This window comes from Natator depressus, chromosome 10 (assembly GCF_965152275.1).
Source record: "Natator depressus isolate rNatDep1 chromosome 10, rNatDep2.hap1, whole genome shotgun sequence".
NCBI classification, from domain to species: Eukaryota; Metazoa; Chordata; order Testudines; family Cheloniidae; genus Natator; species Natator depressus.
The window spans coordinates 43,195,778-43,217,762 of NC_134243.1; the positions used below are offsets into that span (position 1 = coordinate 43,195,778).

The 21,985-nt window shown below is 43.5% G+C and overlaps 1 protein-coding gene across 13 annotated transcripts in view; it reads left to right on the plus strand.

Moving 5' to 3' along the window:
* The window catches only part of MYO9A (myosin IXA), a 465,931-nt gene that overhangs the window by 214,684 nt on the left and 229,262 nt on the right, over positions 1-21,985 (plus strand). For all 13 annotated transcript variants that reach the window (XM_074965918.1, XM_074965921.1, XM_074965919.1 and 10 more), the window contains 2 exons: positions 6,222-6,319; positions 16,642-16,768. In XM_074965918.1, coding sequence (XP_074822019.1) covers positions 6,222-6,319; positions 16,642-16,768 — 225 coding nt within the window. The remainder of the gene's footprint in view (positions 1-6,221; positions 6,320-16,641; positions 16,769-21,985) is intronic.

Genomic DNA, 21,985 nt, shown 5'->3' on the forward strand with positions numbered 1-21,985 from the left:
ACGTCCTGTGGGAGAGTTAACTTGGTTCCTCCCACTTTTTTCAGAGCAGCTGCTGCAAAGTGGTTGTTATGTAAGTATTTTGCAATTTCAACAACATTAGCCTTTATTTCTGGAACACTGAAGTCTTTGGCTAGGAGGCTCATCAAATGAGCACTGCAACCATATGTTATTAGCTTGGGACTCTCTTCTAATTAATTTTGTCTCATCTTGGATACATTTGCAGCATTGTCTGTGACCACACTGCGTACTAGACATTGGAATTTTTTTTCACAGTTTGTTATAGCTTTTACTGCTACTTCTTGTAAGTATTCTGCTGTGTGTGCATTTCCTGATGTATCAATTGTTTCTGTAAGGAAGACATTCCCTTCTTCTGTTGTCACACAAGCACAAACAACAGGATCATTGTGGACATTGCTCCACCCATCAAGACTCAGGTTAACAATTTCACCCTCTAGACCTTTTGCACACTGCTCAATTTCTCTTTCAAATACTTTATATCCAGCAATTTTCCTGCAACATCTGCTCTGTTGGGTGGACTGTATCCTGATCTTAATGACTGAACCATGTTAATGAAGTGTGGGTTCTCAATCATTCGGAAAGGAGAGTTTGTTGCATAAAGAAACCAGGCAATTTTTTCATCAATTATTTCTTTTTGTAATCTGCTGGTTCTTATCACAAATTTATCTATGGTTGTTTCTGGATGATGGAGATTTTTTTTCTTTTTGCTACATGTGATATACTGTGGCTGTGTGACAAACATGATGTGACTGAAACACTATCATTGGCAGGTAACTCTGAAACTATAGAAAATGATGGTGATCTTGAAGGTGGATAGTCTTCAGAATCCTGTGTGTTGAGGATGGATTCTCCTAAACAAAATAAGTCAATGCAGTTATTTAATTATTATTACCATACTGCTCATTTAGTATTCCTCATTGCATTCACTGACACTTGTACTTTAAAGGTGAAATTGTAAAAGGAAGATCTGCCTATTTCAGCTATTTATTTTTTACCACAACTGCATCTAAAATGAGAAGGAACACTTCTGATGATGATGTTTCATTCTGGCAACCAGGCCTCGCATTTCTTTGTTGCACTGTTTGCATTTTTCATGCATGCCTGTCTTACCCACGGGTAGAGGAACTTCATTAAAATATTCCCAAACTGCGTCTCTTTTACAGCCTGCTGCTATTATAGGTTTTCCCTTCTGGTAAGAGAATGGTGTGGTAGATCTCAAATCAATGAAGACTGCACTCAGAAAGACCTCAAGACTTCTGGAATATGCTGCTCAAACAGTTTCACTTTTGTTTCTACTGCCTGTCCCTCCCTTCTCACAGACTTCTTCTCCTTGTCCAGATCTATTCTGCCCCCAACAATCTTCTATTCATTGAACTTTTTGAAACTTTTCACTTTTAGAGAGAGGTAACGGATTGACTCTGTGTACACAAAGTTCAGAGGGACAATAGGGTTGAGGTCTGCTTCTCACCTCTATATATTTATTTATTTAAAAACAATTTTGCTGTTAACAAGCATGTTATCTCTGGAGACACAAATCCCACAGTTTGAGAACTGCAAAACTAATAATCTCTGATGGTATCTTCTAGACTGAGCACTGAATCCCTTTGGGTAGATAGATTAACCTAAATAATCTATACAGAAGCTCCTGGAACCCTGTAAAATTGGGTCCCTAATCTATGAACTATTGGAACTCATTTACAAAACTTTTCTTAAACATTACATGAATATATTGTCTCATACTATAGAATTAGAATTTATAATCCCTATTCCATGATGAGATATCATTGAGCTATAATGTTTCTTAATTAAAACTATCTTTAGCTAGATTTTTTCCCTCAAAAAGCATTTTATTAAAAAAAATCCCATTTAAATAAAAATAAAATCGGATTTTTTTTAAATCATTGATTTTTATCCACCCTGCACTGAATAGAGATTAAAAAGATGGATTTCTCTTTTATTCAGTGCTGTGTCATTATTAGATACATAGGATAGGGTCCAGAATATGATCATACTAGGGCTATGCAGGGAATTAAAAACAAATTGTTCACCATCATATGATATTCAGGGGTGGCAGGTTTGTATAATTTTTGGTGGTGCCCAGAACGGGTCCAAGTCTCCCTCCCTCCCCCCCACCACCTTGTAAGCCGATATATATTTTTAAAAATACAGTAAAAATGTACTGGAAACAGTTTAACAATTTTCCTATATTGCACAATGTGGGACGGCTGAGGGCTCTGGGGTGGGGCTGGGGATGAGGAGTTTGGGGTGTTGGAGGAGGCTCAGGGCTAGGTTAGAGGGTTGGGGTGCGGGCGTGAGGGCAGCGGCGTGAGGCCGTGGATGAGGAGTTCATGGTGCAGGAGGGGGCTCAGGGCTGGGGCAGAGGGTTGGACTGCAGGGGCCGGGGGGGGAGGGGGTGAGGTCTCTGGCTGGGGGTTGCAGGCTCTGGGGTCATTTGGGGCTGGGGATGAGGCATTTGGGTGCAGGCAGGCTGCCCCGGGGGCTTTGGCCAGAGAGGAGGACTCCACAGCCCCGCAGGCAGCACACTCACCCAGCACTGTCACTGCACGTGCTCCTAGGGGCCAGGCCCCACTCAGCCCCCTCGCTTCCCCTGTGGTGGGTGCCAGAAGCGGGGACGGCTGCCATCATGTGTGTGCGCCTCCTCCCTCCGCAGGTGGTGGCTGCACCACTGCTTCAGCCTGCCGCCGGTGCCGCTCCCCGCGGCAAGGGAGCGCAGCTTGGAGCAGCAGGGCAGCCACCCAGGCAGGGATACTCAGGGAGAGGCACATGGGGGCAGCAGGTGGGACTGGGGGAGGCGCGAGGGGCGGTAGGCGGGGCTGGGGGTAGAGACCCAGCCTTGAACATTGGTGGAGCCGGGCCCCCATGCCCTGAATTTGCTGGAGAACAGGCACCACAGGCCTATATAACTCGTTTCCCCCCCCCCCCCCCGATGATATTTTCGTCTCTGAACAAGCATATCTTTCAGCTTTGAGAGCGGAGATGCTTGAATTGCTTCAGTTTAGTGTTAGTAAGCAGGGTTCTTGCTTTTGTATGACAAGCCTGAAAAGGCTGGGAGACGACTCATTGCTTAAGCAGAATACTGATGACCAGTTTGATCGGTCTGCTAATGTTGGCTCTTTTCACAGTTGTTTGCCATTACAGCATGAATGTTCTAAATTTATGACTGTCCATTTTCATAAAAGAAAATAAAGTATAGGGACTTACTGCTGATGAAATAGTGTGCAGAGCATCTGCTTTGACATAAATGATTTACAAGAAACCTTTCCATATGGGTTAATGAGCTTGGCAATTGTTATATAAATTGTTAACCACATTGCCTTTGGCTTTGAATGTATTGCTTCTGAGTCAGCTGTAGTAGTTTCACTATTAACTTGTGATCTAATTTCAAGTGAGTAAAATCCTGTAAGGAGAGTTGTCACAGGAATGTAGGCACTGTTTCTTCATTTTTATTTTTAAATGAGATTTTTAGAGTCCTTGACAGATTCCAGCACTTGATACTAAATGCATGCACAATGCATTTATTTGCCTGTGCTGTCCAAGTTCAGCAAGGGCCAGAGTACAAGCTACCCCATATTGTCCTAACACTGTGTGTCAACCATACCTTGGAGAGGGGAGTTTAGTCTCATTGGCCCTTTCCTTCCTTGAAACCTTTTTGCATCTGCCAATAAGGAAGCCAGTTTTGATAGTATTTTTTCTGACGTAGACAAGTTGTTTTAAGAGTTGGCTTGAGATTAACAATGTATTTCATACTGCTTGCCAATTAGCCATCAGTTAGTAATGACTTTTGACAGGTTTCAGAGTAACAACCATGTTAGCCTGTATCCACTAAAAGAAAAGGAGTACTTGTGGCACCTTAGAGACTAACAAATTTATTTGAGCGTAAGCTTTCGTGACCTACAGCTCACTTCTTCGGATGCATTCAGTGGAAAATACAGTGGAGAGATAATCTCCCCACTGTATTTTCCACTGCATGCATCCGATGAAGTGAGCTGTAGCTCACGAAAGCTTATGCTCAAATAAATTTGTTAGCCTCTAAGGTGCCACAAGTACTCCTTTTTCTTTTTAATGACTTTTGGTCACTAAAATTTGGGCCGAAGTGGAACCACTGGCCTACACATGAAAGGCTTTGTTTCTTGTCATCAGTTTATGGAATAAAATTAATTTGTCTCATTGCTGTATTAAATGGTTTATCTATTTTGAGCTATAGCTGTCCCATTGAGTACATGATATGATGTATAAATTTATTCAGAGTGTAAAAGTAGTTTATGGGGCTATGTCCAGTTAAAGCAGGCATATTTCTACAGCATTATTAATTCAGTTTAGCACAACTGATGAAAATGCCCCCTTTTTAATAAGTCTTATTTTAATAGAATGCAAACATATTCATTTCTAATTTAAATTCAGATTCTGCCTACAATTGGTATTACAGCTGATTTTAAAAACCACGTATAAATCCACTTACAGTTAAACAGTTTTTAGTTGGGGGAATTGGATACCGCCAGTGAATATTGTCTAATATTCCTGTATGTTTGTGTTCTTTATTGATGCTAATGTTTGAAATTAAAGTGTTTTATCTTAGGATCAGCAAGTGGACATTACTCTAAAGTAAACCATATCAAGGAAAGGAAAAAAAAATCTTCCCCCTTAAAGGAGAAGATTTGTATCAATGAGTTAACTGCGAAGATTTATCCACATATATACACTGGGATACGGAATGGAGAGACAGCTTTGCGCTATTTATTGAAAGTGAGAGCGAGTGTACATGAGAGTCCAGGCAGTAGTCAGTATTCTGTGATTTTTTTAGTGCCTGGTCTCTGTAGCATGCAAGTAGCCCTGTATGGTGTGGATTTTCAAAACTGTTCATACAAATATGTGTACACAGTTAATACAGTTATCATGATTTCCATGCAAATGACCAGAGTGGATCATATAATATGTACACTCAATTACCTGATTTGTGATTGTAGGTGAGGTTTTGAGAATGGGCTGTTGTTTTATTTATATGTGTAACAATATTTTCTTTCTGTACAACTGTCAAGAAAATAGTCTGTGGTTTAACACAACCTGACTTTGATTTGGAGACTGATACTTTGGGCTATAGTTGGGTAGCTCACATAGAAAGAAACAAAATAATCTGGTTTATCAAGAGAGGAAACCCATGGTGTGGGCATGGAGTGAACCAAATCACATGAAAGGTATTGGGTTTACTAGTTTATAAACCAGTTTAAGGGAGTTTAGTTTTAATGCATATAGTTTTAACTAAGGTTCTTAAACATAGCTGTGAGGCCAATATAGATGGGCCTCAGTATATCTGAAGCGTGAAAACTCTGGAACTCTGTTACCATTAACTATTAGTTTTGTAATAATAGTGGATTATCGAAAACATAAGAGTTCTGTATCTAAATCATTTGAAAGTATCCATGTACCCTCAAAATGTAAAGTTCAGTAGATTTTGAATTTCCTCTGAGTTAGCATTTTCAGAACATTAGTTAATGTTTAGAATAAAAAAACCTGTTAAATATAAAAGCCTCCCATCTGCAGCATTCCAAAATTCATGATTTTAACCCCAGAAAATTAATCTATTGATGTATGTTGCAGTTAATTTTCTTTTTAAAAAGAATGTAAAAGAATCAATTTTTAATTTAAAAAATGGAATTCTTTACATTCCTTAGGAGTGTCTGAGACTTAGAATCCCGGGGCTCATTTTTTCTAAAGATTAATACTTAGAGCAGACTGGAAATAAGTTACAGCTTGATCTCCTTGGAAAGTTCTGTGCACATACTTCTAGCAAGTTTTTTTTAACAGTGCTCAAAAGCCCATGTTAGCTCTCCTCATTCCTTATTTGACTGAGTCTCCATCCCTCACCCGCAATAGGTATAGTTCACAATTCATATTGTGCATGCTCTTTTCATTCTGCACTGGACTTTCAGAATGGTGCCAGAGCGGGGAGAGTGTGAATATGATGTCAAAGGTGTGTGTTGCTGGTAACTAATTAAGCTGCCCCTTATTAATGTTAAGGGGGTCTGTGTCTGTCACTCCTCAGGCAGCAGACTGGAAATGTACTTGTCATTGATAAAGGGCATGGAAAGCACTGATTAAGATTTGTGTAGTGCTGAACTGACCAGCTAGATACATTCTGGTCTTCTTTTCTTTTAACACTCAATCTTTCTGTTTGAACCAAACAGGATTGCTTCTCTGTTGAAGGGGAAGACCTGAAGCATGATTTTGAGCGCTTACAACTGGCCATGGAGATGGTGGGATTTCTTCCCAAGACTCGCAGACAGTGAGTTTGTCTTCCACATTAATATCTGGCATAATGAGCAGGACAGTGCTGAATGTACTTGACTGTGACTCTATTGTGCCCTATATAATTTGTCAGACTGCTGATATGACAACGTGTAATAACACTTGATAATGTATATGTTAAAGGAGTAAAGAACATTTACAGATATAAACAAGATATACTTCCTGTCAGTTGAGGTATTTTTGAATTGTTCATGAATCTTAATGCCTCATTCTGCACGACTTTAATTGAAATGATGATTCAGTCAGATATCCTACGCAATGTCCACAAGATTGAACATTAAAAAATTTTGGGAAATGGTATGGTTAGGAACCCATGGTTTTCAGTGCACCAGAACCAAAATGGTGGCAGAGATATTTATTACTTATTTTTAACCCTTGGATCCATTTTGCATGCAGTTGCTGATACCAAATATTCTAGAAGCCTTAAAAACACCTTTGTGTGTAACATCTCATTCAGTGGTATGGCTAGTTGAGAAATAGGGTTGATCAATCTTGTTAAAATACAGAATGAGAATAGCAGTGTCACTCTCAGAGACTAATAACAACAACCTTCATGATGATGGCCTGGGAACTACAGGCCAGTCAGCCTCACCTCAGTCCCTGGAAAAATCATGGAGCAGGTCCTCAAAGAATCAATCCTGAAGCACTTACATGAGAGGAAAGTGATCAGGAACAGTCAGCATGGATTCACCAAGGGAAGGTCATGCCTGACTAATCTAATCGCCTTTTATGATGAGATTACTGGTTCTGTGGATGAAGGGAAAGCAGTGGATGTATTGTTTCTTGACTATAGCAAAGCTTTTGACACGGTCTCCCACAGTATTCTTGTCAGCAAGTTAAGGAAGTATGGGCTAGATGAATGCACTATAAGGTGGGTAGAAAGCTGGCTAGATTGTCGGGCTCAACGGGTAGTGATCAATGGCTCCATGTCTAGTTGGCAGCCGGTGTCAAGTGGAGTGCCCCAGGGGTCGGTCCTGGGGCCGGTTTTGTTCAATATCTTCATAAATGATCTGGAGGATGGTGTGGATTGCACTCTCAGCAAATTTGCGGATGATACTAAACTGGGAGGAGTGGTAGATACGCTGGAGGGGAGGGATAGGATACAGAAGGACCTAGACAAATTGGAGGATTGGGCCAAAAGAAATCTGATGAGGTTCAATAAGGATAAGTGCAGGGTCCTGCACTTAGGATGGAAGAATCCAATGCACCGCTACAGACTAGGGACCGAATGGCTAGGCAGCAGTTCTGCGGAAAAGGACCTAGGGGTGACAGTGGACGAGAAGCTTGATATGAGTCAACAGTGTGCCCTTGTTGCCAAGAAGGCCAATGGCATTTTGGGATGTATAAGTAGGGGCATAGCGAGCAGATCGAGGGATGTGATCGTTCCCCTCTATTCGACACTGGTGAGGCCTCATCTGGAGTACTGTGTCCAGTTTTGGGCCCCCCACTACAAGAAGGATGTGGATAAATTGGAGAGAGTCCAGCGAAGGGCAACAAAAATGATTAGGGGTCTAGAGCACATGACTTATGAAGAGAGGCTGAGGGAGCTGGGATTGTTTAGTCTGCGGAAGAGAAGAATGAGGGGGGATTTGATAGCTGCTTTCAACTACCTGAAAGGGGGTTCCAAAGAGGATGGCTCTAGACTGTTCTCAATGGTAGCAGATGACAGAACGAGGAGTAATGGTCTCAAGTTGCAATGGGGGAGGTTTAGATTGGATATTAGGAAAAACTTTTTCACTAAGAGGGTGGTGAAACACTGGAATGCGTTACCTAGGGAGGTGGTAGAATCTCCTTCCTTAGAGGTTTTTAAGGTCAGGCTTGACAAAGCCCTGGCTGGGATGATTTAACTGGGAATTGGTCCTGCTTTGAGCAGGGGGTTGGACTAGATGACCTTCTGGGGTCCCTTCCAACCCTGATATTCTATGATTCTATGATGCCAGGCGATCAGGGGGTTAGGGAGGGTGGGGGTGGGGGTGGGGGGAAATACAACAAAAAAGAAAAGTAACCACACAACACAAGTGTTTGGATAGAGATTTTGTTTTAGTCCAGCAAAAACTGCAAAATAATTCTTTATCAATACAGTACTTTCAAGTTCTATTAAGCTACATTATCACTGAAAGTTCTTAAGTCTTAAGGCTATGAATAAATTATTAGATGGAGTTATGAATATCTTTTTCCATAAACAATTACTTCTATAATGTGTTGGTCTAACAGACATGTTTGTATTTATACTAAATAGAAAAAAATGACATCAGGATAGCAGTATTTTCAACAACAAAAACATCAGATTCACAAATCGATAATTTAATAATGATTTAGTTGGGGATTGGTCCTGTTTGAGCAGGGGGTTGGACTAGATGACCTCCTGAGGTCCCTTCCAACCCTGACATTCTATGATTCTATGATAACTTGAACACCACTAAGGCTATGTCTACGCTACACAGCTTTCAGCGACATAATGGCATATTGGGCTGCATTAGTCGGAACATTGCCAGCAGATGGAGGGAAGTGATTATTCCCCCTCTATTTGGCACTGGTGAGGATGGAGCTTGGCTGTTCTCAGTGGTGACAGATGACAGAACAAGGATTAATGGTCTCAAGTTGCAGTGAGGGAGGTCTAGGTTGGGTATTAGGAAACACTGTTTCACGAGGAAGGTGGTGAAGCACTGGAATGGGTTCCCTAGGGAGGTGGTGGAATCTCCATCCTTAGAGGTTTTTAAGGCCCAGCTTGACAAAGCCCTGGCTGGGATGATTTAGTTGGTGTTGGTCCTCGTTTGAGCAGGGGGTTAGACTAGATGACCTCCTGAGGTCTCGTCCAACCCTAATCTTCTATGATTCTATTACATGGCTGTGTCGCTACAGTCGTGCCACTAAAAGTTGTGCAGTGTAGCTGCTGTTTGTCAGCTCTCCTGCCGACAAAAAACTTCCGCCCCCACTGTGACGCAGCAGGGAGATGACCCTTTAGTAGATCTATTCCCTGGGACCGGAACTGGTTCCCCCCTGGAAACAATTCCCCTCTCGGATCAGCTAACCCCTGCCCAGCAAGCTGAGATCAGGGGGGTGCTGCGTCCATCCCGACAGCTGTTTTCCAAACATCCTGGACGCTCTAATCTGACTGTCCACCGGGTGCAGACAGGGTCGCACCCGCCGATAAGATGCTCCCCCTTCCGAGTCACAGGGAAAACTGCTCCGGACCTGGAAAGAGAGGTCCGGGACATGCTGGCTTTGGGGGTGATCCAGCCATCTGCCAGCCCTTGGGTCTCGCCGGTGGTGCTGGTCCCCAAAAAGGATGGGTCGGTCCGGTTCTGTGTGGACTATCGGAAACTCAATGCCATTATTGTATCTGATGCCTATACCATGCCCAGGCCTGATGAGCTCCTAGACAAGCTGGGAGGAGCTCGATACCTTACCACCATGGACGTTACAAAGGGCTACTGGCAAGTGCCGCTGGATGCAGATGTCTGGCTGAAATCGGCCTTTATCACCCTTCTGGGGCTCTGTGAGTTCCTGACCCTGCCTTTCGGCCTCAAGGGAGCGCCGGCCACCTTCCAGCGCCTGGTGGACCAGCTACTGAGGGGGATGGAGAGTTTTGCCGTGGCGTATATTGAAGACATCTGTGTCTTTAGCCAGACCTGGGAGGACCATGTGTCCCAGGTTAGACAAGTGCTGGACCAACTCCAGGGGACTGGGCTGACTGTAAAAGCAGAGAAGTGCAAGGTGGGGATGCGGAAGTATCTTACCTGGGCCATCGGGTGGGGAGCGGCCGCCTAAAGCCGGAACCAGTTAAGGTGGAGGTGATCAGAGACTGGCCTGCTCCCCACACCAAAAAGCAGGTCCAAGCCTTTATTGGGTTGGCAGGATACTATCGAAGGTTTGTGCCCCGCTTTAACGCCATAGCCACCCCCATCACTGAGCTATGCAAGAAGGGGAAGCCAGACAAGGTGGTCTGGACCGAGCAGTGCCAGGAGGCTTTCCGGGCACTGAAGGAGGCTCTGGTCAGTGGCCCAGTTCTGGCAAACCCAGACTTTGACAAGCCCTTTATGGTGTTCACCGATGCCTCAGACACGGGACTGGGGGCAGTGTTAATGTAGGAGGATGAAAAGGGGGAGAGACACCCCATCTTGTACCTGAGCAAGAAGTTGCTACCCCGGGAGCAACACTACGCGGCCATCGAGAAGGAATGCCTGGCCATGGTGTGGGCCCTCAAGAAACTAGAGTCATATCTCTTTGGGTGACACTTCACCGTGTACACCAACCACTCTCCCCTGACCTGGCTGCACCAGATGAAAGGAGCCAACGCCAAACTCCTGAGGTGGAGCCTGCTCTTGCAGGATTACAACATGGACGTGGTCCACGTGAAGGGAAGTGCCAACATGATAGCGAATGCATTGTCCCGGAGAGGGGGCCCTGAACTTCCCCAAGTCACTGGTCAGAGTGACCCTGTTCAGTTCAGTCTCGAAGAGGGGAGAGATGTGACGCAGCAGGGAGGGGGGAGCGTTGACCTGGGAATGTGGCAGGGGAGTTTCAATGGGAGACCTGAGAGCCTCTAACGTGAGCCAGGAGGGGGAGGGAGAGGTAACACCTCTGCCCAGGAATGTGAACAGAGGCTGCAGGAGGGAGCCTGCTGGGGGGGGGTTAGGTTCAGTTTGGTGTTGGGTGGTGGAACGCAGGGAACCCCAGGGCTGGGGTCTAAGCTCCCTGCTCCCCCAGAAGGACTTGACTGAGGGGTCCTGGTTGTACCCACAAGCTCTGTTTTAGACTGTGTTCCTGTTGTCCAATAAACCTTCCGTTTTGCTGGCTGGCTGAGAGTCTCAGTGAATCCCAATATCCATTGACCTTCCTCCCATCCACATCCAGGGGAACAAGGCACTCGCTCTGGAGGGACAGCCCCGCGCCCACCCTGTAAACCAAGAACCCTGAGTCCAGAGCCTCCAGCCCTTTGGCAGAGCTGGCCTGGGGAACTCTTCCCTCCTGAGCAGGTGGTAAGCTGGCAGCCCCCCTTGCCTGGGTCATCTGCCCCTCGTTCAGCTGGGTCCCTACCCAGTTAACCCTGGGTGGGTTGGGTCTGTTCAGTCTGTCCCTGAGCCTGGGGCACTGGCCTCTCTGGCCACAGTGGCCTCTCTGGCCACAGTGATAGCAGCTCAGGTCACGTTGGTCCCCTCGAGCGGGTCGGAGGGTCCCGACGCCAGGTGTCCCTCTTGGGAGGGGGTTCTCCACATTTCCCCCCTGGGAGGTCCCATGGTGACTCTCTCTCTGCATCGGGGGGGAGGGGGGCCTGTTCTTTTGGGACTCCTCCCTGCTACCCCCTGACCGACTGTTCACAAACTTGTCGGCCAGCTGCCCTGCATGCTGTGGGTTCTCTGGCTTTTTGTCCACCAACCATAGCCTCAGGTTGGAAGGGCACTGTTCATACAGTTGCTCCAGTACAATTAGGTCAAGCGGGTCCTCTTTAGCTTGGGCCCCAGCTGTCCACTTGCGGGCATATCCCTGCATCCGGTTGACCAGCTGTAGGTATGTGACCTCAGGCGTTTTTCGCTGACTCCGGAACCTTTTCCGGTACATCTCAGGGGTCAGCCCAAACTCACGGAGCAGGGCCTGTTTGAACAGTTCATAGTCCCCTGCCTCCGGCCCTTTCATTCGGCTGTACACCTCCACGGCTTTGGGGGTCCAGTAAGGGGGTCAGAAACTGGAGCCTGTCGGCAGGGTCAACCCTGTGCATCTCGCAGGCATTCTCAAAGGCCGTCAGGAAGCTATCTGTGTCCTCCCCCTCCTTATGCGGGGCCAGGAAGCACTTATCAAAGCTCCTTGCAGTCTTGGGTGCCCCCACACTCAACGCAGCCGGGGTCCCACTGCTCCTCAGCCTGGCCAGTTCGAGTTCATGCTGTCTTTGTTTCTCCTTCTTCTCCTGCTCATGCCTACGTTCCCTCTCCTCCTTCTCCTGCTCATGCCTACGTTCCCTCTCCTCCTTCTCCTGCTCATGCCTACGTTCCCTCTCCTCCTTCTCCTGCTCATGCCTACGTTCCCTCTCCTCCTCCTCCTGCTCATGCTTACGTTGTTTTTCATGATCCTCCAGCTCCCTCATTTTCATCTCCCTCTCCCATTTCAGCCGCCTCCGCTCCAGGGATGGGGAGCTCCGCCGGGAGGATCCCCTGCTGGCTGCCGGGGTCAGGGTGCCCTCAGTATTCTCTGGGCTTCCCCCAACCCCTTCCCCAGGCATAGGTAGGAAGGGTCTCGGGATGCCCTCGGCAGCAGTCTGACCCCTCCCAGCCTGGTCAGACCCCAGGGCCCACGCTGCATCCATCGGGCGGCTTCCCTCAGGGTCAGGGATCGTGTCATCCAAGTGATCCCCCTCCTCCAACTGGGCAATCAGCTGTTCCTTGGTGGACCTCCCAGTGCGCAGCCCCCTCTGCCTGCACAGTTCCACCAGGTCACTCTTAAGGCGTTTAGCATACGTCTCCCTGCTGGCCACTCGCAGGCCTGGGCAGCTTTCCACGGTTTCCAGGAAAAACCCCTAGGGTGTCAGTCCTTCTTGAGGTCACCACCTCTTTACCAGGGTCGAGGTGCAGACTCCTCCGCCCCTGGGACCACTCGCTGCAATCCCCCAGGGAGCCCTGTAACTGCAAAAGTCCTTCTCTCTGGTCACACACTCACAGCGGTTAACCGCCCCCTGAAACCGTCTCTCTCTGAATCTTCAGCACGCCCGGTCCCCGTCAATCCCCCTTTGTTTTACTGCTCCCCAGTCACTTACTGCAGGAAGTGCCGTCCACGGGGTGCAGTAGATCCCACGGCTGCCACCAGTTGTCACGGAGTGTGGGGGAGTCCAGGCCCTGCACCCCTCTTCCTGGGATTCACTGAGACTCTCAGCCAGCCAGTAAAACGGAAGGTTTATTGGGCAACAGGAACACAGTCTAAAACAGAGCTTGTGGGTACAACCAGGACCCCTCAGTCAAGTCCTTCTGGGGGAGCAGGGAGCTTAGACCCCAGCCCTGGGGTTCCCTGCGTTCCACCACCCAGCACCAAACTGAACCTAAACCGCCCCCCCCCCCCCCCCCCCCCCCCAGCAGGCTCCCTCCTGCAGCCTCTGTTCACATTCCTGGGCAGAGGTGTTACCTCTCCCTCCCCCTCCTGGCTCACGTTAGAGGCTCTCAGGTCTCCCATTGAAACTCCCCTGCCACATTCCCAGGTCAACACTCCCCCCTCCCTGCTGCGTCACATCTTTTGCATTGTCGGCAGGAGAACAGTCCTGCCGACAATGCGCTGTTTACACTGGCACTTCTTGTTGCCAAAACTTTTGTCTTTCAGGGTTTTTTTTCCCAACACCTCTGAAAGACAAATGTTTTGTCATTCAATTGCCAGTGTAGACATAGCCCAAGTCCCTACATATATTCTTTTTTTAAGTGTAAAAATGTGTTTAAATTATTTTTATCCAAACAATTGGATTCATTTTCTCAGTGAAGTACCCTGGTCACTGGATTATTATGTGGGAAGCAGGAGATGACTGCTTCATTGTTTTTTTTTTTTAAATTGAATTAAATAATCCATTTGAAACATCATCAGCACCTAGTGTAGATAGTTTTACATCTCAAAAATGTTAGTTGGTCATAGTCTACCTTAGTGTGACCTAACCCAGTTTTTAAAAAAGCACCTTTTTTCTTAATCTAGATAAGGCCAAGGAGACAGAAAGCTTAAAAGCCCTGGATAATGTGATGTACCTCCAACATCCCCTGCCCCGCCATATGCACCCTACCCCTATTCAGTCTTTCCACTTTCTCAACCCCCGCCCCCTCACAAATCCTACTCCAGTTAAACAAAGAAACTCCTTGCCCAGCAGAAAAGAATTGGTGCTGCAATTATGCTTTCTTCAAGTGCTTTTTGCATGTCTATGTAAACCTCAGCCTTGTCAAACAAGCAGAGAAGATACTAACACATTCCTTACCCATGCATATGCCGAGAAACTCCTCGTGTGTACTTGCATGCTTAATCTCCCATCTTCATCTCCCTGACCCCAATGTTCAACCCCCAACTCCGCAAGTAAGCGGAAAAGACACACACTTTACTAGCAATGATTTTACATTTTCTTCTACATTACATTCACTTGTGCTACATGAACAAATGCCACTGCCTCTCAGTCCAGACAAAACTATTTTACTAAATACTGCAGCAGAAATTAATTGTTGCTGTATGGCTAGATTGCTCGCTATATTCTGCCACCACTCCATTTTTGGGCATCAGGCAGCAGAGCTCAGTGTCAAGGGTTTCCTTTTATTTCTCTGGCTTTGTCTGTGTGCATTGACAAATGCTTTGTCTTCTACTGTTTTGAAAAAGAAAAATTAGTGAATTCTTCAATGTAAGTGGCTAAGTATGTGAAATTTGCTTTTTACAACAATAACAAAAAAGGGTAACCTGTTTAGGTTGAGACATAGACATACAAAGAAAAGAGAACCACAGAGGAACGTTGATGAGTGGGTGTATTCTATAAACGTGACTATTAAAATAGTGTGTGGTTCCATCTTTGTCTCAGTGCTTTCCAGATTAAATATGCCTAATTTTACAACTAAAAAGACGGGCCCCCAACTGTCAGCCCTGCAAACCCAGCCTGGGATCTGAAAGGCAGCCTGTATTCTCTCCTCAATAAGCATCATCACCAAGAAAAAACAACACTGTCCAAAAATAGTGTAGCACATTAAATGGATTAAAAATTGGCTCATGGGTCTTGAAAGGTAATTATTAATGGAGAATCATCATCAGACAGAGAGTTTTCTCATGGTATTCTACAGGGTTGTGTTCTTAGTCCAATGTCTTTATAAATTAAGTAGAAGAAAAAGTAAAATCATTGTTAGTAAAGTTTGCCATTGACATAAAGATTGGTGGGATGGTAAATAACAAGGAAGTGTCAGTTATACAGGGTGATCTGGATTGTTTGGTAAACTGGGTTTATTCAAATATGCATTTTAATCCAGTCGATGTAAGGTCACACATGTAAGAACAAACAGTGTAGGCCATGCGTAGAGGAATGGAGACTGTGAATATATCTAAAGTTATGCAGTAGCTCATCCAAAATTTATGGTCTTAATGCAAAAATTACAAGGTAAAATTCTATGGCCTCTGTTATGCAGTTGGTCAGACTAAATGATCATAATGGTCCCTTCTGGCCTTAACATCTGAATCAATAATAAAGGTTCTACAAGCCAAATTCTGCTCTCAGCATATGGTTGTCAATGTGGTTGCTTTGATGCAACTAGTTGGACCTTACAACTGGAACCTAGTGAACAATTCTGATGATGCACACAAAAAAAATAGAATTCAATTCCATTCCTTTTTACTGTGTTTGCAGGGCTAATAGGTTTGAAAAGTAGTACAAATGTATTTTATTGCTGACGTCAGCCATGACTGAATACTCACAAGGAGCAGATATTCTAGGATTAAGAAAATGCCATTGAAAAAGAATCCTGTTTATTTTGACAGTCACTTGTCAGGATAAATGGCCATAACTGTTACTCCAGTTTACTTAGTGATGAAAACAAGTGCCTGTGCTATAGTGCGTGGTTCTCAATCTGGGAGTTATGGCGAGGTCCAGTCGGGTGGTGACTGCCTTCTATTGCTCTGAGGTCTGAGCTGCCGGACATTTTTTCTGTTGTAACATGGGATCACAGTATGGAACCGTTGGGTTAGTAGATTGAACTGAGAGCTGGGATTCAGGTGACCTGTGTTCTTTTCTCAGCTGTGCTACTACTACTTTCTGTTGTGTCTTTGATTAAGTGACTTAGTTACAAAATTTTCAAAAGTATGCACAAATACTGAGAGTGTCAGTATTTGAGTGTTCAGTGAAAAATGGGCCTTGGATGACTCAAGTTGGATGCTAATTTTGAGGGTCTCAATTTTCCAGTGGACAGTTTTGAAACTGTAGGGCATAACCTGTCTGTGCCTCAGTTTCCCTCATTTTCAAAATGGGAATTATAATACTTAATAAATGGGAATTATAATACTTAATAAATGGCTTTGAGATCTTGGGATGAAAAGTGCTGTGTCACTGCAAAGTATTCATATTAAGTATTGCAGCAAATAGGGTTCATAACATTACACTGTTTTCAGGCAGCTTTCTAATCAGAATACATTTTAAGGGGTAATAGATGATTTGTGGCAGGTTTTTCTTTTCGTTCTTATTGTAGTGGGATTCTAATAACAAATGTCATTCCAGGGTTGTTGACACTGATGTTTGCTCCAAGATTCTGACAGTGATTTTTTTCTCTTGGTATTATGAAAAAAACAATAAAACAAAAATATTTCTTGTTTCTTTAGAATTTTCTCTCTCTTATCTGCAATACTACACTTGGGTAACATCCGTTACAAAAAGAAAACATACCGGGATGATTCAATAGATATTTGTAACCCTGAAGTACTACCTATTGTCTCAGAATTGCTGGAGGTGAGCATTAATTTTTCTTTATACTATCTACAGTTAGTCTCCTCTTCTCCTTGTTTGGTGTATCTTTCTTTTAGAAGGCAACTTATTTCATATATTGTAGGGGAAAACGTCATATTGAGCTAAAACTTAATACTGGCAATTCTAGTTTTCACTTATCGAATGGCTGTAGCAATTGACTGTTGGTGGTGTGTTTCCCTTTTCTTCCCATCTTTATTTTGAGTACTAAGGCATCTGCATATTATTTATTCCTGTTTGGTCTATATCACTGGCTGCGACATTAGACATTCTGACAAGATATTAAAAGTACTACCCATATCAATGAAATTAAAATGATGATATAATAGCAACAGGAGAGAAAGAGCCTTTGTGCAGCAGAATGTGTCTCAAATCCCCAACTCTTAGTTCTGTCACTAACAATTCCACCCATCTCAGCCCTACCTACATACTCATACAAACAGATGGGCTTTGCAGAGGGTCCTGAGAGGCAAGAGATTTAGGGAGTTTGAGACCAAGGGTGAGTAAATTCCAGAGTTGAGGTACCCTCACAGAAAAAATTGCACTCTGTTTATTGCAGCTGTGGCGGTATCACATGAGGAGGGAGTCAAATAGGCTGGTCCCTAGCTATATATGATTTTTTTAAGTCAAAACCAACATTTTAAGCCAATCTAAAAGTCATCAGGCAGCCAGAGCAGATTATGAAGCATTGGTGGTGTTTGCTCATAGTGAAATATTTAACAAATGGGCCACCACGTTCTTTACTTACCTTCTGTATTCAAGAACAAAAGTCACCATGTCCTGGCCCAAATGCAGATGGCAAAAAGCTGTCCTGGTTATTTTTTTGCTATTTGCTTATCTAAAAGCAGCTGGAATTCAACAAATCCCCCAAATTGCACACTTGAGTAACAGATGGAAAACACTCACTCTAAATCAGTTCATAATCTTTGTCCCCCCCCCCCCCCAGTTGGTCCCACAAACTACCATTATCACCCTAACCTTATCTTGATTGAACCTTAACCAACTGATTCCCATCCATATCCGAGTGTCACCCAGACATTGAGAGAGACACTTTGTGATGCTTCCTGGATTGGATGAGATAGAAAGTTAGGTGTCATCAGCGAACTGAAGGCACTTCAACCCATATCTCTGCGCTAATCTAGCCTAACAGCATCATGTGTGTGTTGACCAGAAGTGGTGACAGAATAGCAAACTGCGGCACCCCACATGAGAACCATTAGAGCAGACAGCTGTCCAGCACTACCTGAGAGCTCTCTCCAAGTGAAATTTCCTCAGTTAGCAGTCCTGTCCACCCCCACTAGAATGTGCTGGTGATTCACCATCTTGTGATCAAAAGAATCCGGTAGATCCAGTAATATCAGCTTGGGATATGCAGGGGAAATTTTTCAAAGGCACAAAGGGGTCTTACCTGCTCAACTCCCATTGAAAGTCAGTGGGAGTTGGGCACTTAATTCCCTTTCAGAATCTCCCTCTTGATGTGTATGCATCACAGAGAGGAGATAATCATCAAATGGAACAAGAATAGCATATATGCCTACCATAACCAAGTGAGAATCCAGGTTCACAAGGGTCAGGGAACCTGTGGCATCAAGATATTGTAAAAGTTGTCTTGCCACAACCTTTTTGCAAAATCTCAACCAAAAATGAGAGGTTAAATATAGGTCAAGATAAAGAAAAAAGACTGTGCTCTCTATCCAATTTAGCATGACGGTCAAGCAGCCACAAAATATTGCATTACTGCTTCCATATTGAAGACCACAAACACCCCACATCCAATTATCTTGCCAGAATAAGGCAAAAGGATCAATTCACCACTCTCCTTAGAGTGAACTGGAAATTTCACCATACCCCCCATGTTTATACTCCCAGTGTAAATCACAGATCCCATCTTCCAGATTCTGATCACATATTCAGCTTTACCTGATCCACACCACACAGGTAAGTCCTAAACCTCACAGTATCCCATTTATCAGACTGTGCTAGTACTTTGCTTATTTTTCATGGAGGAGAAAATGAAGTTGACGTGTATAGAATGTGCTGCATCTTGTTGGTCAATAATGATTTCACAAACTTCTGAAGTAGTTATGAATAAATGGTGAACTAGTAAAAGGGGATGGAGTTAATGTAGTTCTTTTCATGTGTAATGTGATATTTTACATTTACTTATGAGATTTATGAACTTTTCATGTGTAATGTGAGTGTAATGTGATATTTTACATTTACTTATGAGATTTATGAACTTTCAGAGGATTTACAAAAGGTATATTAAAAGTATAAATTAGACAGGACTTACACCATTTGTATGGTGCCCTGCAAATGTTAGACAGAAGTATATGAATCATAGAAGTGGTAGGACTGGAAGGGACTTCAATAGGTCATCTACTTCAGTCTCCTGTATTCAAGGCAGGACTACCTAATAACTAGACCATTCCTGACAGGTGTTTGCCTAATGTGTTCTTAAACACCTCCAATGACGGAGATTCCACAACCCCCCGAGGCTATTTGTTCGAGTGCTTAACTACCCTGACAGTTAGGAAGTTTTTCCTAATGTCCATCCTAAACCTCCCTTGCTGCAATTAAGCCCATTGCTTCTTGTCCTATCCCCAGATGTTAAGAACAGTTTTTCTCTCTCCTCCTTGTGACAACCTTTTATGTACTTGAAAACTGTTATCATGTCCTCCCCTCAGTCTTCTCTTCTCCAGACTAAACAAACCCAATTTTTTCAATGTTTCTTCAGAGGTTATGTTTTTGAGACCTTTAATAATTTTTGTTGCTCTCCTCTGGACTTTCTCCAAATTGTCCACATCTTTCCTGAAATGTGGCACCCAGAACTTGACACAATACTCCAGTTGAGGCCTTCTCAGCATGGAGTAGAGTGGAAGAATTACTTCTTGTGTCTTGCTTACAACACTCCTACTAACACATCCCAGAATGATGTTTGCTTTTTTGCAACAGTGTTACACTGTTGACTCATATTTAGTTTGTGATCCATTATAACCCCCAGAACCCGTTCCATAGTAGTCCTTCCTAGGCAGTCATTTCCCATTTTGAATTTGTGCAATTGATTATTTCTTCTTAAGTGGAGTACTTTGTATTTGTCCTTATTGAATTTTATCCTGTTTACTTCAGATCATTTCTCGAGTTTATCCAGATCATTTTGAATTTTAATCCTATCCTCCAAAGCACTTGCAATCTCTCCCAGCTTGGTATTGCCTATAAACTTTATAAGTGTGCTCTCTGTGCCATTGTCTAAATCATTTATGAAGATATTGAACAGAACTGGACCCGGGACTTGTGGGACCCCACTCATTACGCCCTTCCAGTTTGACTGTGAACCACTGATAACTACTCTCTGGGAATGGTTTTCCAACCGCTTATGCACCCACCTTATAGTAGCTCCATCTAGACTACATCTCCCTAGTTTGTTTAAACTTAATGCATTCGTGGAATTCAGTATTGATCTTACTCCAATATCATATTAAGATTTTTCAAGTTTTTACATTTTAAAACTTTGCAGACTAATTTTAACTGGTTGTAATGTAGAATGATTTCATGAAATTGCTTTAAATGTAAGGAGGAAAAATTTCCCTCCAGCCTCAGAGTAATCACATACAATTTGAATCAGTTTTTTTCCTCATCTAAAAGAATGAAGGAAATTGGCCTAATAATGGAAGCCTGATTACAGCCTCAACTATGGAGGTTCTCTCTCTTTAATCTTATTCTGTTGAAAGTAATACCTGCCTCCCCTTGACTCTCAGAAAAGCCTTGCAGCACATTCTCATTGTTAGAATTGACATAACTGGTACTTTCATTCATATTATTAATAATATATAAATCGGTACCAGGAATAGTTTCTCTTTGAGAAAACACTCCTTTTTTTTGTCCTGGCAAAAGCAAATGATATGAATTGTAACCATAAAATTATATGGTTATTCTAAAATTGTCAATCACATGGTGTGAGGAGGTGCTGTCAACCCTCAATATATCATCTTTAAACGAAGTGTCCCTCCTTGCAGTGTCCCTATATATATGTGCATTAAGAGAGTTTTTTAGGAAAATTGGATTGTCTACATGTTGAATGGGATGTGCCTTCCTTTAATGACTGTACCTTTGGGGCCCTAAAGACATTTGCAGTGCCCCAAATTAAAAATAGCAAAGAATATGTAATGAAGAGACATTGTATTGTTTGATGAAGCCAACATAAGAGATGGAACTAGAAATGTAATGTCATGTCCAAACGAATATTTTCTGAATGGTTCTGTATGGAAAGCTTTCCACAAGATTGTGGGATAAATGTATTATACTGTAGTAGCCATATAGCAGTGCTACAGGTATTGTTACGAGAACATCTCCATTAGAAACCCTTACTTTCAGGAGATTCTAACTTCTGTTAGGTCATTTCTGAGAGATGAGAATATAGGGGAAAAGTTGTTTTTCAGTAGTTGTCTAATTAGTTTTTAAGAGTTTGCCATGGACTGGATTATCTTAATTTTACTTCTCTAGAGTATCTGTCTAATGGCCAGGTATTCCTCCCACTGAATTTTCCCTACTTTATTTGAATATGTAACCCTCTTTGTACCCTGTGGGAAGGTTAAATTTGAGAGATGGCCAGGAGGGAAGTAGGGGGTAGAGGTAGGAGAGAGGCTGCTAGGCTCCTTCTAATGCTATCTTGAAGGTGAAGAGGGATTAAGACTTTTCTCCAGATTTTGCGGTAGCATTGGGAGACATCCTGTTGTGTCTCTGTCTTTTGAGATGTCCCCCTCTCTTTTCTTTCCCAGGCTACAAATGTAACACTCTCTAGGGTATATTGTACTCTCGATGCCCATGAAACTGATTTGAATGATTGCACTGGGAAGTTGTTTGAGTGTACGGTGGCAGCCAAGTTGCACCAGCACACTTTGTTGTTAAGAACATTTTTTTTCTTCCTTTGCCTTCCTTTCTATTTAATTTGGGAAACAAATCCAAAGAAAAATAAAGTGAATTCATTAAATTCAAGCTATCCAAATTCATTAAATTCATTAAATTCAAGCTATTCCCAACAGCCATAGTTCTTTTAATCTACATTATGGGATAAATGTAACAGTTTATGTAGTACTTCCAAAAAAAAAAAAAAAACAAACAAACAAAAAAGCTACATAAGTGGAAAGTCACTGAGTTTAGGTTGCTGGAGGAATAATGACAGGTTTCTTTGAACGTCTTTAT